The 18,855-nt window shown below is 37.8% G+C and overlaps 1 protein-coding gene across 1 annotated transcript in view; it reads left to right on the forward strand.

Moving 5' to 3' along the window:
* The first annotated feature begins 5,374 nt into the window (after nucleotides 1–5,374).
* Nucleotides 5,375–18,855, forward strand: part of kcnip1a (Kv channel interacting protein 1 a) — a 123,746-nt gene continuing 110,265 nt past the window's right edge. Inside the window, exon 1 of the mRNA XM_056472736.1 lies at nucleotides 5,375–5,843. Within this exon, the coding sequence (XP_056328711.1) occupies nucleotides 5,756–5,843 (88 nt within the window). The 5' untranslated portion in view covers nucleotides 5,375–5,755. The remainder of the gene's footprint in view (nucleotides 5,844–18,855) is intronic.

The raw sequence follows: 18,855 nt of genomic DNA on the forward strand, positions 1-18,855 counted from the left end.
TTACCTCAGAAGACGGCGAGTGAAAGAAATTTGAGATCATCAAAAAGTGTACACAGCGCCCTCTGGTGGATTTACCTCAGAAGACGACGAGCGAGAGAAATTTGAGATCATTAAAAAGTGTACACAGCGCCCTCTGGTGGATTTACCTCAGAAGACAACGAGTAAGAGAAATTTGAGATCATCACAAAGTGTACACAGCGCCCTCTGGTGGATTTACCTCAGAAGACAACGAGTAAGAGAAATTTGAGATCATCACAAAGTGTACACAGCGCCCTCTGGTGGATTTACCTCAGAAGACGACGAGCGAGAGAAATTTGAGATCATCACAAAGTGTACACAGCGCCCTCTGGTGGATTTACCTCAGAAGACGACGAGCGAGAGAAATTTGAGATCATCAAAAAGTGTACACAGCGCCCTCTGGTGGATTTACCTCAGAAGACGACGAGCGAGAGAAATTTGAGATCATCAAAAAGTGTACACAGCGCCCTCTGGTGGATTTACCTCAGAAGACGACAAGCGAGAGAAATTTGAGATCATCAAAAAGTGTACACAGCGCCCTCTGGTGGATTTACCTCAGAAGACGACGAGCGAGAGAAATTTGAGATTATAAAAAAGTGTACACAGCGCCCTCTGGTGGATTTGCAAAAACAAAAACTGCGAGCAGACGTACCTTCAGTTACGTATTTCGCTGTCCCCAGAAATGTAGACCTGGGTAGTAAGTATCACTCCTACGTTTTCCCTTTTTTTGAGACCCCAAAATCGAGAACAGTTTCTCCCTTTGAAAGCCCACTGCAAACAGCACATCATCTGCTCTCCTCTAGCAAACAGCATGCACTGTGATCTGGAACAGACTGATCTGAATGCTGTGTTTTATTTAGGGTGGATTGCATGCGATTTTGGTCTTTTTAGCCGGAGATCTGCTGTTCTTCAGTACTGAGAAGTGCTATTCTGTATGGTGAGCTGCAGGTCTGCGTCACACTGCAGGTGAAAACTCTACAGCTTTAGGTCTGATGGAGATCACGAGAGATTTGCTGTAATTCTGATCTGATCTGCATACCAACTGAGTCCAGTCTCTGGTTTTCCTGAGACTCCAGTGGTTGATGCTGTGACGGAAGATTACACACAGCCAGCCAAGAGAAAGCAAAGCCAGACAAATCAGCAGATGCTGTCGACTGTGTTGAATACAGGTCCGTTTATTCATTTAGCTAATGAAAAAATTGATGCATTGGATTTACTAAATTTTATTAAGGTAAGTGGTTGCAAGCAATTTATACGGGCTGAATTCAAACAAACAAATGAAGCTGAACATTACTACATTGAATTTGTTTGGGTAAATTCAGCACATATCAATTGTTAGCAACCACCTACCTTAAAAAAAGTAAATCCAATTATTATTTCTTCAGTGTGGCACATATACATGAGGAATATGATAAGTTTATATTAGTGAGGTGAAACTGAACAAAGTATCCATGCACCTGTCTTTGTCTCTTAACATTTCTGTTGTGCTTAGTTGCTTCTGCAGCTTGTTGTGTTATGTATTTTATTATTATGCATTATGCAATATGTATTTTGCATTTATAAATGAGTAAATATCATTATGAAGCGTAAATCTAATCAAATTTGCTCATTTGAGTGATAAAGTTGCAATTGTGAATCACAAAAATGTCTAAACAAAAAAAAAAAGTCACAGTTATCTCTAGTTTAATGCCATGCTCAAAGCAGAATCCCATAATTATATTTAAAATAAATATGGTGTCATGGTGGCGCAGTGGGTAGCAAGATCGCCTCACAGCAAGAAGATCGCTGGTTTGAGTCCCGGCTGGGCCAGTTGGTGTTTCTGTGTGGAGTTTGCATGTTCCCCCCGTGTTGGTGTGGGTTTCCTCCAGATGCTCCGGTTTCCCCCACAGTCCAAACACATGTGCTATAGGTGAATTGAATAAGCTCAATTGGCCATAGAGTATGAGTGTGTGTGTTTCCCAGTGTTGGGTTATGGCTGGAAGGGCATTCGCTGCGTAAAACATTTGCTGGATAAGTTGGTGGTTCATTCCGCTGTGGCGACCCCTGATTAATAAAGGGATTAAGCCGGAAAGTGAATGAATGAATACCTTTTTTTCTCAGAATTATTACATCTTCTCATTACCTTTTTTTCATGACTGGTGATCCTGCAATTCTTTATCTCTTATCAAAAATATAACAATATTAATGTCAAACTTTCTGCTGATTTTTTTTTCCAGAACTATCTGATTTAGGTTATCGTGATGATAACCAAATTTTGAGGTGTCATTTTGAGTTTTTTTAAAGTCAGAATTCTGCCATTTAAACTAAGATTTAATTTACTAAGATAAAATCCAAATGTAAATATCATCCAATTCGCCATTTTGAGTGAAAACTTTTTGTTTATAAAATAGAAAAAAAAGTCTAAATTATGGGATACAAAAAGTTTAAGAACTGTGAGATTTTAGCTTTCATGTGCAAGTTTATAATTAAACTAGAATTAAAAATTGTAAATATATACTCATTCATTCATTCATTCATTTTCTTTTCAGCTTAGTCCCTTTATTAATCCGTGGTCGCCACAGTGGAATGAACCGCCAACTTATCCAGCATATGTTTTACGCAGCAGCTGCCCTTCCAGCTGCAACCCATCACTGGGAAACACCAATACACACTCATTCACACACATACACTACAGTCAATTTAGCCGAGGCTCGAACCAGCAAATTTGGTTTTTATCAGAATTTTTTAATCATAAACTTAAATCTCAGAAAAAAATCTGAAAAAGTTTGATATCAAAATTATTATATATTTTAAAACAAATGAAGAATCAGTTAATTAATCAGTTCCAATCAGTATAACCAATTAGCAAAATGCTGAAGGGCGGGGCTTATCAAATAGGCACAGTAATAGACCAATCATAGTCTTATTCACCATGAGAGAAAGCGAGAGAAGCAGAGAGAAATAGAGAAAGTGTAAGAGAGTGTACTCTTACCTGCAATTGTTGGAGTTTTCTTTCTCATCTTCAAGTCATACATTTGAGAAAATAAATCATATAGTCATGTCATCTGAAAGCAGTATCTTTGCAGTAGTATAGTTGCAGTGGTTGCAGGGATCTTACGAAGGTATGGTATCACTGACCAGATGATGCATTGTAAAATATATCTAGCGGAATGAAGAAGAATTATAGGAAGATAAGTAAATTAGCTAATAATTAGATAAAATTCAGCATACGTATGCTGTGTATATCCCGGACGAGCACCCACCACCCCTCACCCCCCATCATAAATAACCTTTTAAACTATGGAAGTGAGCAGGTGAACAGAAACAACAATGATGTCTAAAATATAAGCACCAAAATTAGATTTTGTTAAAAAAAAAACCAAGGAAGCCGAAGCCACCAGAATGAGCAGCATTATGAGCTTTTTTTGAGGAGGTGTGTTGTTAAAGTCAAATAAAGCAAAGAAAAACAAACGACTCAGAAAGAAAGAAACGTAATAACAAATCCTAATAATAAAGAAGGAAAAAAAAAAGACTTATTCAGCATACACAACACGGAATCTGCTGAGCAAGCCCTTCATTGGTTTTAATGACTCACATATAAAAACACACACCAACATTTCTTGCCACTAGTACAGTACAATAATTCTGGTATTAATTACACAGTTATGTATAATCACTCTCAAGTTTTTCCAATGCCCTGAGACCTTCGTATATCTTTAAAACACAAATGAAGATATTTTAGATGAAATCCTGGAGCTCTCTCATCCTCCAAGGCAGCGAGGGTCCTGAGATGTTTAAAGTCTAGAAAAGGAACCAAAACATTGTCAAAACATTCAGTGTGTCTTCAGTGGTTAAATTGTCGTCCTTTTTCTGGACTTTGAAAGTCTTAATTTGTGCATGAAGTTGAACGAAGGTCTTAGGAGACTGGAACGAATATGAAGGTAAGTGATTAATAACAGAATTTTCGCTTTTGGGTGAACTAAACCCTTTATTTGTTAGAAAAATAAGTCAATAATTTTTTTTTTATCTTGAGCCTTCTTGTTTTCATGAAGACTCTGGACATCTTGGGTACAACGGTGGTCTAAAGAGTCAATTTTGCTTTTCTATAAACATTTTTTACACCACCGACACACTGCTCCTTTATCTTTTACGAATACTGTCTTGGTATAATTATTTTACACTTAGGCAGAACCTTTTAACATTAGAAAATATACCAAACCCAACCAAACAGATAGTTGCTGATATATAAATATACTAAACCCAAACGACAGTGTTTTCAGAAGCACCGACTGACCAGCGTCCACCCCCTTTCCTAAACCCAACCGATAGTGTTTTCAGAAGCACCGATTGACCAGCATCCACCCACTTCCCTAAACCCAACCGATAGTGTTTTCAGAAGCACCGATTGACCAGCATCCACCCCCTTTCCTAAACCCAACCGATAGTGTTTTCAGAAGCACCGATTGACCAGCGCCTACTCACTTTCCTGAACCTAACCGACAGTTTTAAAAACCAATCCTGAAAAAGAAAAGCCCTCACCTAATTTTTACCATGTTTTCAGATTTTACTGCATTCTCACCCTGTTATTTACTTCTTCGTTTTATTTTTTGGCTTCTGTTTTTGTCTTACCTGCTTTCTGGGATTGTTCTTCACCAGACTAGAACCCCATTGTCGTGTTGAACTCTTCTCTGCATCTCAAGTCCTACATTGCGAGCCACTGGGCAAACTAGAAACAGCTGGAAAGCCGAAAGCAGTCAGCTGGTAAACGTGAAAAGAAGCGGCGTCATACCGCCCCCCGCCCCATAGCGTTTGTTTTAAAGATGAAATGCAGCCATATGTACTTCTGGCTACATAGTTCGCGATCTCCAGAAATATATATAGGGCTACATTTTCAGAATGAGCCTATGTCGCAACATACCCTTTATTTTAGTAAATAATGCGTGATGAAATACTGCACCTGATGAAGGACACTTAAACATACACAGAGGTTGTTTCTTCACGCAATTTTAAAACTGAAATTTAATTTTGCTGCTGTATTCTTGAAGTTCAGTGAAGGTGGCTCATAGGACAAACGGGATACACAGAATTCTAAGACCTTTCAAGGGTTAAATGAAGAAAAAAAGGTAGGGAATAAGAAAGAGAGAGGAGAGAGGTGCAGACACATTTATAATACTGAACCATCCTGCCTCAGAGGAAGCAGTTTAAAGACAGCAGTGCTGGAAGTGAACCCTCGCTCTGCAGCAGAGAGAGAGAGAGAGAGAGAGAGAGAGAGAGAGAGAGAGAGAGAGGGAGCAGAGGGTGGGATTATAAGCGTCTGAAATCGAGCTGTGCGTCAGTTTGCAGCTGATCATCACTCTTCATCAGAGACTCTGACATTATTTAATCACTTGTTCTTTCCTTCCTCGTCCTTCTTTCACTTTCTAATGCAGCTAGACTAGCTTACTTTCTAAGCAGCAAGACAAAGTGCCTGTTTTTGGGGAAAGTTGGACTTCATATGGAGTTTTTTTTGGTCATTGATTTCAGTGCATCTTTCATTCGAGTGTGAACTTAGCTCTCTGGAGGAAGAGCGGGATTTCAAACTGCACGATCAAATATCCCCCCCCCCCATTTCTCTTTTTTAGTGACTTTTGCTTGATACTCCTGGATTTTGGATCCATATTTTACTCTGCTCCTCACACCTTGGCTCTCGATTTCGTCTTGATCTGAATATATTACAGAAGTTTTTGCACTTTTGCTTTCATCTGGAGCGCTTCGGAGGATGTCCGGCTGTGCCAGACGCTGCAAACACGGATTAGTGAAGTTTGCTCTCTCTGTGAGCAAACTGGTGACGGGAACACTCATTAAAGGTATGCAAATGTCTATAATTAACTTAACGGGTGCAGAACTGAAATATGGGCATCATATCGGAGGAACTCCGCTTTACTTTTCTTTTTCCTTTGGAGGATTTACATGCGATTACCATCTTACTTTTAATGCTTACATGAATGTTGGTTAGTTGCATGTTTATTTTCTCAGATTTACAAGCAAACTGTAGTTGAATTAATTGCATTAATTAAAGCATGAAGTCGGTGGCTCGGTGGTTAGCATTGTGGCCTCACAGAAAGAAAGTCGCTGGTTCGAGTTTCAGGTGGACCAGTTGGCGTTTCTGTGTGGAGTTTGCATGTTCTAATGTTGGCGTGGGTTTCCTCCAAGTGCTCCGGTTTCCCTCCAAACCAAACACTCCAGTCCAAACACATGCGCTATAGATCAACTAAATTGGCCGACGTGTATAAGTGTGTGTGAATGTGTGTGTATGGGTGTTTCCCAATGCTTGGTTGCAGCTCGAAGGGCATCCGCTGTGTAAAACATATACTGGAATAGTTGTCGGTTCATTCCGCTGTGATGACCTCTGAAATAGAGACTAAGCCGAAGAAAATTGAACGAATAATTAAAGCATGAAGTTGAATACCTTTCAGTACTCAGAAAATGTGACAATAAATCTCGGGAAACATTAATTGTATATAAGTTAAGTAGATTTTATCCACTCTTCATTTATGCTCACACAGATGTTTCTGTCTGACTCTCTGCACATCTATGTTAAAGAACAAGCAACTGACTGAAAAGCATAAAAAATAGTCATATTGATATCAAAATGAGCCATTTCCAAAGACTCTCCTCTGGTTTCCTCATTAAAAATGAAAGGCTTTTGCATTAGATTCTGCAGTTCTCTGATAAACACAATATAAGGGGATTCTCTCTCTTCTCGTGTGTGTGTGTTTTCATATTTACAGTGCAGTACAGTACAGTACAGTGGGAAAGAAAGGCCGTATTTATATGTGTGTTTGTGAGCCATGTGTGTCAGGAGGGAGAAATAGAGGTAATGGTGTTGTTTACGTGAGCAGACTGTGTTTTATGTGTGAACAAACGCCTATGGGAGCCATCGCACATTGGATGTGTTCCTGAATGTGTGCGAGTGTGTGTTTTACTGCCTTGATTTACCATCTGATTTTATTGCAAATTGCAACTTTTATTGCAGATACATAATACACAACAAACAAATAAATACTGTACACACAGACACACATACATTTGTACAGCTATCTTTATGGGGACTTCCCAGAGACGTAATGATATTTCTACTGTACAGTATATTGTCTCCTTTTACCCCTAAACCAAGCCTCACAAGGAACAATCTGCATTTTTCATATTCAAAATATTTAATTCTATGTGAATTATGAGCTGTTTTCTACATGGGGTACAAAAAAGTACCAACAAGGTCAAAATGTGCTGGTTTTGCTATACTTGCGGGGACATTTGGTCCTCACATTGAAAAGGAAAACAAGCAGACACACAACCAGAAACCAAAGCATCAAATGGTATCGTTTTCTGTTATTAAAATCAGTAAATGTGTTAACATCAATACTTTTAAAGCATTTATCTTTGGTCTTCAACATCGAAAAATACACGGGTAATACAAAAATTGCACTTTGAACACCCTGATGAGACACTTATTTAAGAGAAAGAAATGAGGTTACGTGTTGGACATTTCATTTATGAATTATTATTAACAAAGATGAACAATTATTCATTAATACTCATTGTTAGTTAATCTAAACTTATATTAGGCAATAATTGAGTCCAGGCCATTGAATTAAACAATGCATAACCAAAGTGGTGTGAAGCGGAGTGGCTGTTACACCTCAGCTGTGCTTTATTTTCTAATAATTCAATGGACCAGAGTGAAATATTCAGCTTATACTACAGTTCACACAGCTGCTCCACTGTTGGGATGATGTATTTGAGAAGGTATTAGTCAGGTGTTTGTCCTCCTCAAACGTCTCCTGTGTGTAGCACTAATTTCCTCCAAAGCCTTCAGTTGTGTTTCGATGTGATTTCTGCGGAGTGATATGGAGCTGCTCAAAACCTGCTGGAACTACTTTAGCTGTGCGTTTATATGACAATAACCAAACACCTTAGAATGATCGTCAGCCAATCAGAATCAAGCATTCTACAGCTCTGCAGTATCCTCATGTGTCACACTTTATTTTGATGGTCCGTTTGTTGAATTTAAGCAACACTGCATCTACATGCCTACTAATTCTCATGGGATGGGGTTAGGGTTAGTGTAAGTTGACATGTACATGCAAAGTTTCTTATAGTCAGTTAAAAGTCTGTTGAAGGACTGTTAAATGTCAGTATTAACAGATATTAAGCAGACAGTCTACTAATACTCAAATGGACCATCTGAATAAAGTGTTACCTAATCATGTGTAACCAATCAAAGAATGAAAACCGTCAGAGCAAAGCCAAAACAATTAGATACACAGATTTACATACAAGTCCACATGAACTGGAAGCTTTTTATTTTTACATATTGTGATGCAGTTCCCAGAGAAACAGAATATTAAATGAGCAAAAAGTGGGCGTGACTTGTTTTTTCTACTGCGAGTTGATTGGATGAAGTAAAGTAGGCATTTCATCCAGAAAGATGGGGAAAGGGTTTGGGGAGAGTTATTACAACCTAACAGACTCCTCCTGGGGTCTGTTCTTCGTACATGGATTACTCAATTAGCTGGATTTGGTTATTGACGATTTGACATGATCCAGGATCGTTTCGTTCTTCAAAACTTAAAAAGTTGTTGTCATAGCAACAGTTCAGGTAGCTCAAACCTGCAAGGGAGCAGGCTTATTTCATATAAACAGGATTAGATCAGGACTGTTCAAGCAAAGGTAATACTGAAACTATGTACCAAATGCTGATATTATCTTACAGTAGTAATCTATAGATTATATACACTTGGGAAAAAAGAAAAATAGTTAAATATATATATATGTATATATGTGTACACATATGTACACATTTATCATTTTTAATAATTAATAATATTTAATATTAAATAATTAATAATATTTATGTTTATATACATATAAGTTTAAGTTTAAATATATATATATATAGTACAAAAACGGGGGTGGTTCTCCCCAAGGGGATCAAAGAGAACATTTATTAATATGGATTTTTTAGATACAAATGCGCACTGGAATAATAATTTATGCAGTCATGCACGTTTTGACAGCTAATATGAAGGTGATTTGATGCTTCGCAAAAGTTTGCAGACGCCTTTAGCAATATCAAAATACTTTTTTAATGCAAAATTAATTTAAATTCCTTACACCGATTAAGAAACTATAGGCTATAGTAAAGAAAATCCGATCTAAAATGTAAAACTAAATAAATTGCTAAATACTCTTGACACATGATCGTATAAAGCAGGGGTCACCAATCTCGGTCCTGGAGGGCTGGTGTCCCTGCAGGATTTAGCTCCAACTTGCCTCAAGACACCTGCCTGGTTTCAAGTATACCTAGTAAGACATTGATTAGCTTGTTCAGGTATGTTTGATTAGGGTTGGAGCTAAAATCTGCAGGACACCGGCCCTCCAGGAACAAGTTTGGTGACCCCTGGTATAAAGGATGCAGCTCACAACAAATGTGTAAAGTTATTGCGTATCATATTCACCTAACCGTTTACTATGAATTTTATGTAATTTTGCTCTCATGGATAATTGAATATTAATCAGATGATGTCATTACGCTGCTGTGCCGTCAGCCAATCGTTGCATTGCTGATCATGATTTCGAGGATCGATAGATCTGTCCTTCACAACACACTCAGCGATCTCAGATCAGTTCATCCAGACATTTTAATCTGATTCGCGAACTTGTTTGAAGAACCAAATTAACCAGAGATCAGTTATCAAGACTAAAGGATCCAGGATGTGTCAGTTTATCTTAGATCATTTAAGTTAGGTACAAAGAACGGACCCCAACTCAACATTTCTGTTTGTTGTAAAACCGAAGGGCGTGGTTAAGTGTGTTAGCCACGCCCACTACCTCAGACAGACTTAATCTGACAATTTAACAGAAAACAAACAGGACGTGCATTTTCAGACTTCAATTAAAGATTACAAGGCCAATCTATTTTTGTTTTGTCTTAATGACATGCGCAGATGAATTGTTCACCTCGACACTAGCAATGTGAGCTAACAAAATCAACATGGTTAGTTTTGATTTCATGTGTACTTTGAGTAAAGTATTACTGCTCAATTTGTAACTCAGGAAGAATAATAATGAGTCTTAAGCATCAACTTCAGATGTTTCTCCAAATCAGATGCAAAATAGATGCAAATGAGTCGATAATTGTAACGCAGCACAAGTATAAGCTATAGAATGAATGCAAATAGCCCCGACATTCAGTTGCAGAATTCATCCAGCCAAATCTCAGCCCTTTCAAGACTTTATTGAGCTCTTTTAAGGCTGTTTCTAGCATGCACAATTGCTGTTTTTACTGTAAACCTGCAGGCAAAGACTTTTTCTACATCCAAAAGAGACACGTGAGCCGTTTCCTGAACATACACGTAAATATACTGTACATATGTTCACTAAGCAATTCCCATTCTCTACCTTTGAGATATACAGCATAATGCAGAATGTATTTGTGTGGCTTGAGGCCAGAAGTGCAGCACTGAACATAAAGACACACACACATAGTGACACACAGACACAAGCATAGAGAGAGACACACACACGCACACACATAGTGACACACAGACACAAGCATAGAGAGAGACACACACACGCACACACATAGTGACACACAGACACAAGCATAGAGAGAGACACACACACGCACACACATAGTGACAAGCAGACACAAGCATAGAGAGACACATACACACATAGTAACGAAATTGCACAACCACACACACGCACTCTTACGCTCAATGACTCTGGAGTAATGTGATTTCCTCAGATTCAGATGCTGCACAGATCTCCCTGTAGAGCCCTGAGACAAAGCAGAGACACAGTTGAGTGTGTGTTTTATGTCCATTTCTGAGTCCCCGCAGGGAACACACTCACATCACGCCTCTGGCTTGTACAGTCAATGCGTCTGTGTGTGTGTTTGTGGTGTGATTTCTCTTCCTGGCGTGGAATGTGTGAAGTTGTATTTGTGTTGTTTCTTTTCAAGTGCACTAACCTCAGGAGATATCCTGTCCTGGGCAGATTTCATCCAGACGCAGCCAACAGCTGTGTGTGTGTGAGTGTGTGTCCTTTATTTATAGAATGCAGACATATTGAAATAGATGTACCATGGAAAAGGTCAAAGCCACAAAAGAAACCCTACAAAGCTGCTTCACTGTTTGTTATTTTATGTATGCACGCTGTTAACAGTTTTGTAAATGAGTATTTAACTGTAATACGCATCACAGGCTGATTATTGATACGATTGACGATTGATATTATTGATATGATGGGCCCAACATATACGGGACACATCCCAGGTCAAATGACTAATCCGGGAGGATGCAGGGAGATGGGTGTGAAAACACGGGAGACTCCCGGGAAAAACGGGAGTGTTGACAGGTGTGCTATACAAACGGGTTTTGCTGAACTCAGCATGACTGAAAGACGCAGAAGCTCCTGCATCTCCTCATGTCTGTGGCTGGATTGAGCTCTCCTGCTGCTTTTAATGAATCTCCACCCTGCATGTTCCTCCCCTGCAGCATGAAGAGACTCTCCGCTCCTGGTTTCCACCTGTTCCTGTTTCACTGCGCCGAAAAACATCCACTTTTACCGTTTAACTTTTCAATTTCAGCCTCTCTGAAGCGTGGCATTGATTCTCCGCGGCCGCACGCGCGTTTATCCTGTGTGATGAAGCGCGCTCTATATGGGGTTACATATGCGACACAATTCTGGGTGGTTGCTAGAAGGGATACAGCTGCGTCCGGAAGTTGTTTTTTATTTTATTTGTTAAATTACGCATTAATTGTATTTTATTAACATCTACTAGTAAGATAAAACAGTAATTAAAATGGAAATTATTTATATTATTTATCAAATTACCCATTAAATAGTATTTTATTAATGTCTGCCATACCCCAAATCTAAACCCAACCTTCATTCATTCATTCATTTTCTATTCGGCTTAGTCCCTTTATTAATCAGGGGTCGCCACAGGGGAATGAACCGCCAACTTATCCAGCATATGTTTTTCACAGCGGATGCCCTTCCAGCCGCAACCCAACACTGGTGAAAACAGTAATAAGAATAATTTATGTTATTAAAATACCCATTAAATTGTATTTTATTAAAGTCTACCCCTACACCAACCCTAAACCAACCTTCACAGTAATGAAAAAATATTAATTATTGTACAGTGTCATTAAAATGATGATATACTAAGCATCTGCAGCTGTATCCCATGAAGACTTTACCACAATTCTGTATGTAAAAGATCATGTTAACACTTCTGTGCACACAAGATACTATTTTGAGCGTGCAAAAAGCCATTTTTATGGTGACCCTGCTGAGATATGGATGTGTTATCATGCCGTGACTTGCTCAGTGAAGTGATTGGTGGTCTTTGAAGGGTGAGTTGTTTTTCGTTTATTTTAATATCCTGATTACATGACATAATAACACATCCACATCTCAGCAGGGTCCGTCATGAGTTTGGGTCCCCTTGAAACATTTCCGTTGTGTTACGTGGAAATTTGCAAGTGTTGTGACCAATTGCATGTGCTTTCTTAAAGTGCAGCACGTTAAGCTCTCTCGGCCACCGTACATTTATGCAAAATTGTTAATGCCCCTGCAACAAGCCATTTTGCATGCTCAAAACATGCTCTTTTGCACGCAGAGTTGTTAACACGCATGCAACAACCCATTATCTGCACTCAAGATGTAATTGTGTCGCAAATCTAACCCCATACGCTCTCCCCATAGACTCGCTGATCTTCTTTTTAAGCGTGTGCTCGAGCAGTCAGTGGGAAATCCTGCAATCACGCATTACTTACACTCTATTATCTTACCTTTAAACTCACAGCTTGAACTCACTTTGGCTGCCTGTAAACACAGCAGGATGCAGATTGCGCTCAGAGGCAAGAATCTTTCGTTTGTGCTGTCACCTAGCGGACACATGTTGACATAACACACTGTATTACTGTAAACACAATTAAGACTTTCCTTTGGGTCAATTATCTATCTATCTATCTATCTATCTATCTATCTATCTATCTATCTATCTATCTATCTATCTATCTATCTATCTATCTATCTATGTCTGTCTGTCTGTCTGACATAAAACAGTACTAACTAGTAATAATTTATCAAAATTATGTTATGATCAATGAAAATTTGGGGAAAAATATAAATAAAAATGTTGCATTATTTTAATAACATTCGGGTGTGTTAATATTGTAATATCTCATAATTTAAATATTCATATGTATATAATTTAATAAATTATTATATATTTGAAAGAATGTCAAGTTAATTTACTGCTTACCACTTTTTTGTAACCTTTAGTGACTTAATTAACTAATTTATTTACAAAAACATAAGATTCCTAATCAGTAGCTGTACGAATGTTGATTGGTGCATTTTGGCAAACGATGAGAAAGTGAACACATATCACGTGACAAATTCGACAAATTGTTTTAACGCATAATCGAGATAATTAAATTCGGTTGAAACATCAATTTATACTCAAATATTAACGAATTTTTATACGAAATTAAATAATGTATGCATTTTTATTTAAAAGATTAGTCTACTGACCAATCACAGGCCTCCTGACACGCATTAACTATCTGTGGCGGATGATTACTTCAGAATCAGGCCTACTTGAATCTGGCACAAGCAAAACAAAAACCGAAAAGATTTCTCAGGTAGATTACTATTTCGATTCAGATGTTTACCGAATTCATCACATCTTCCGTAAGTACATGCTTTATTTCATCTAATACCTTATTTATTGGTCAAACACGTTAGATAATAAGATTATAAAACCATCATAAGAGGTAAGTACAAATAAAAGAGCATTTATTCTTTGTATTTACATATAAATTGCGGTTGTTTGTGCTAGTTTGGATGGATTGTTTGATAAATTTAAAGTGATATTTGTTGAATTTATTTACAGCTGTAATGCCTGATTCGGCCGCCGAGTGTCAGTGTTGTGCTTTAGTTCATTTTTACTCTGAGTTTGACTGTAACATCCATGTAAACACAAGGAATATATCTTTATTTTATAATGACAGGCCAATTAAACCTGACATCTGTTTGACGAGACATTTTCATTAAAAGACTTTTCTTCCTGTTTATATGGGTAGATTGTTCTGTTGATGATTTTTTATGTGATTTTATTAGATGTATTTATTTCGAGAGCAGAAAATCAAACAATTCTTCAAACAAACTACATTTCATAATGATCAACAAAATATTTACTCAGCCATATATGCTTGCTCTAAGCTTATTATATTCCCCAGCCCTTTACCACACTTCATTTTCTCATTTTACCACATTTTCTTGATAGTCATCTCTCAAATGCTGAGTATTTCATTGCCTATAAAGTTATTATTGTGTATATATATGTGTATATATATATATATATATATATATATATATATATATATATATATATATATATATATATACACATACACATACACACACACACACACACACACACATATATATAAATGTATATGTATGTGTGTGTGTGTGTGTGTGTGTGTGTATATATATATATATATATATATATATATATATATTCCTGATCCAACAGTTGGAGAAATTATGAAAATTAATTAGTCGTGTGGCCTGTTTTAGTGTTAGTTATCATGCAGATTCTATACACGGCCATTGAGAGGCCCAATTATTAAATATTAACATTTTTAATCATCATCCAAAGGCGTATTTCTGATGAGATGAGAGGATATTTGTATTCCTATGACTCTGATTTAAAAGGCTGTTGTACATGGTTATATCTCAGCCCGCAGGGAGTGCTTGTCTTTGAAAATGAAACGGTAATTTGTCATCGTTAATGTGATTAATTAAAGTTTGCTGTCAGGGAGGGGTCACATTTGTCTCTCAAGGGAGCTCGATGTAGTCTTCTCAGGCTGTCAGCCATCAAAACACCTCACAATAGTGCTTCTGTTTTGATATTTGTGTGTTTTTAATTCAATTCTTGAACAATTTAAAGGGATAATTCACCCAAAACTGAGCATATCGTCATCATTTGAACATAAAAGTGGCGACACAGTGGCTCAGTGGTTAGCACTGTCGCCTCACAGAAAGAAAGTCGCTGGTTCGTGTTGGCGTGGGTTTCGTCTGGATACTCCGATTTCCCCCACAGTCCAAACACACGTGCTATAAGTGAATCGGATCAGTTAAATTAGCTGTAGTGTATGTGTGTGTGTGTGTGTGAATGGGTGTATGGGTGTTTCCCAGTACTGGGTTGCTGCTGGAAGGGCACCCGCTGTGTAAAACATATGCTGGAATAGTTGTTGGTTTATTTTGCTGTGGTGACCTCTGAAGTAGAGACTAAGTCGAAGGAAAATAAATGAATGAACACAAAAGAAGATATTCTGAAAAATGTTGGAAACGGGTAACTATTGACTTTTTTAATATGTGTTTTTCCTACACTGTAAACAAGATCTGTTAATGCACCGTTTCCATGTTTTGTGTTTTAGGGTTATTTGCGGTTGTGAATTGCATTATGGGATGTTGATCTCTGCTCTGTCGACTTTTGATGTTGAAAATTGAACTCTACAGATTAACAAAGTGACTTTTATTGACACTTTAGTTGTTTGAAATAGTAATATAAAGTTTGGTCTGAGAAATAAGTCTGTAAAACAACAGAAAAAGTTGTTGGAAGAAAGATCAACATCCTATAATGCAATTCAAAAGCAGAAATAAGTGAGGAAAAACAAAAACATGAATCAAACTGCTAATTAACGTAAAATACAAGTACATTTTATTGTACGTTTCAGATGACAAATCCACTAGAGGGCACTGTTTACATTTTTGCCGACCTCAAATGCATTACTTAGGGTACGTTCTGTTGTACGTTTAAAAATAAGTCACTTTGTTAAAGTGTAGAGTTGAATTTTAAACCTCAAAAGTCGATAGACCAGAGATCAACATCCCATAATGCAATTCACAACCATAAATAAACCCAAAACACTTGTGAATCACAAAATACAGTCGTCTGTTAATTAAATACAGTTACATATGGAATAAAATCACTGTCATAAATATTTCGTGTGTAAATAAAATTCACGCATTCGTAATTATAAAATCGTAAAGGAAAACGAACACAGACAGATGACTCTCACTTGTTTATTATTGCCTGTGACAGCGGTGACGTAATTTTGACCGTGGAGTGTCGCTGTTTGATTCGTACTCGTAATCAGGACTTTGTGTCGATAGTTCCTATCGTAAATTTATCAGTCGTATACAAACAGACAAAGAAAATGTCGTATCTGTGTCTGTTCTAATCGCAGATTTTGGAAATGTACCCTTGTAAAATTACGAGTACGCTTCGTTTTCCTTTGCGATTTTATAATTACGGATGCGTGAATTTTACTTACGCACGAAATATTTATGACAGTGATTTTATTCCATAGTTACATACATTATAGAGTGTGCTGAAAACAGAACTAATGTGATTTTTGCTTTGTGTTTGGATTCATTAAAACAAATTAACTTGCCATAAGAATCATTAACTGCATTTCCACTATCGGGCCAGTGCGAGCCAGGGCTTTAATCGGGCCAGGCCGGGCCAATAGCCCGGGAGGTTGAGAAATGAGGCCGAAATCATGTCGCGTTTCCACTGTCGGGCTAGTTGCTCGCAGCGCGTCACGCAAACACCGCCCCCAGAACGTCCCCCGAATCAAACGTCACACAACCCGTCACACAACCCGCCCACTTCAGCGGGAACAAAAAACTCAAATTATAACCACAAACACAACCTGGCATCACTACGAGAGCTGGAAGATGGAGAACACCGAAGCGATTGCTTTTTTACTGTTTGTGGTCTGTTGGTGTAAGGCCAGACAGCGATCCCTGGATAAGGACATTCGAGTTCGGCGGCATTTACTTCCAACACAGATTTTGGCTGCAAGGCGCAAAAGAGCAGCCGAGCGACGAGAACGACGATAGCAAAACAAATGTAAGGGAAGAAAGCATCTTGTCTCCTCTTTACCTGACAGGAAAACTCCGCCTTTGTACGTAACCCCGCCCCGAAGCCCCAGTTGGCCCTCCTTGGCCCAAGGTATTCGGCGGGCCGTAAAAGGCCGGACGCTGGCCCCAAGGAAGCCCCGCTTTGGCCCGATTACGCCCCGGAAGTGATAGTGGAAACGCGACTGGCCTTGGCTCGCCCTGGCTCACTCGCTTTAGGCGCGATAGTGGAAACGCGGCTACTGTTCATTATTTAGACCATACTGAACTCGCTGCATGTTCGTAATCGACTAAAAACAACAACTTGTAAGAGTCGTTTGTCTGTGATAACACCAAAAACAACATTATTTTGCATTTCCTGTTTGACAGAAATGTTTAATGTTCTGTATATACATTAAGAGAACTGGGTTTACATTTCAGTGCCCTGATTCTGTTTTGTATAGATGTTTGTTGTGTGAAAATGTGTTTTTGTGAAGTTTGTATGGTGCATTCAGCCCATTACGACACACACACACACGCACACACACCCCCAGCAGCCCTCAGGACAGACTGTGTCCCTCTGAAACTTTAATTTCCAAAATATCAATATTTCAGCTTATATTAAATATATATCATAGGGCATAAAATAAGTCCAGATGATGTTCGTACTGTAGCGTGTGTCCGACAGATGATCACAGAATCATGAAGCTGTTTCTTCTTCTTTCCTCTTGTATCGCGCTGTCATGAATATCACAGAAACACACTCTTCTCTCTGTTTGTGTTACAAACTGATACTACGGTTGCTGCTTGTGGTTGCAAAATTAGTCTCACAAGCGGTATTTGGGTTTACAAATATTTTCAAACACATTTAAAATGTTTTAAATTTATGTTATTTTTTTAATTCTTGTTGTTATTATTCATATGTTTTATTATTTTACACACACACACACACACACACGCACGCACGCACGCACGCACGCACACACACACACACACACACACACACACACACACACACACACACACACACACACACACTCTCTCTCACACACACACACATTATATATTTATTTAATTATTTATTTATTTTATTTTATTTTTATTTTATTTATTTATTTTTTTAATTTTTATTTATTTTTTTTAATTTATTTATTTTTGTTTATTTGAGTTGTTACTTTGTTTTTTTGTACATACCTTTTTGGGAAATAGGTCACTGTACATTTATCTTCACTGGACTCTTTTACGTTATCCTTGTAAATAAACCATCTTATTTACACTTCCGGGACGAGGCGATACATTTTTGAGAACTCTTTTTTTTTTTTTTTTGTTATTGCTGTTGGGTATCCCACACCTGTTAGTGAACCCATACCGGGTCCACTACACAATTACGCACGGCGGCACAGGAAACCTCTGACATACTACACTCCGTAGTGAGCACTCTCACTGCTCAGAACTCACGTGGCAGTAGTGAGCTTGTGGGTCTCAGGCCGTCGCAATATATAATATATTATATATAATATATATATAATTTAACTCTTGAATCAAATTCAGTTTAAATTTGTCTTCATTTTGTGTTTATTTTATTTCGGTTAGTGAAAATAATTTTATTTTTACATTTGCTGTATATGGACACTGCTTCAGAGATGATCTAATTTCTTTTAGTACGTACAAGTAATATATTATTTTTATTGTTTTAATTTAACTTTATTTGATTGTTGTTGTTGTTTGAGTTTAAGTTGGTCTTCGTTTTATTTTTTTTATTTCAGTTGAATATTATTTTTACATTTGTGGTAGATGGACACTATTTCAGAGACAATCCAGTTTATTTGATACCGTAGTCTCAGCGCATACCAGGTGAAAATGATCAGATGAAAAGTACTTACA

Source organism: Danio aesculapii, chromosome 14 (genome assembly GCF_903798145.1).
Source record: "Danio aesculapii chromosome 14, fDanAes4.1, whole genome shotgun sequence".
Lineage (NCBI taxonomy): Eukaryota > Metazoa > Chordata > Actinopteri > Cypriniformes > Danionidae > Danio > Danio aesculapii.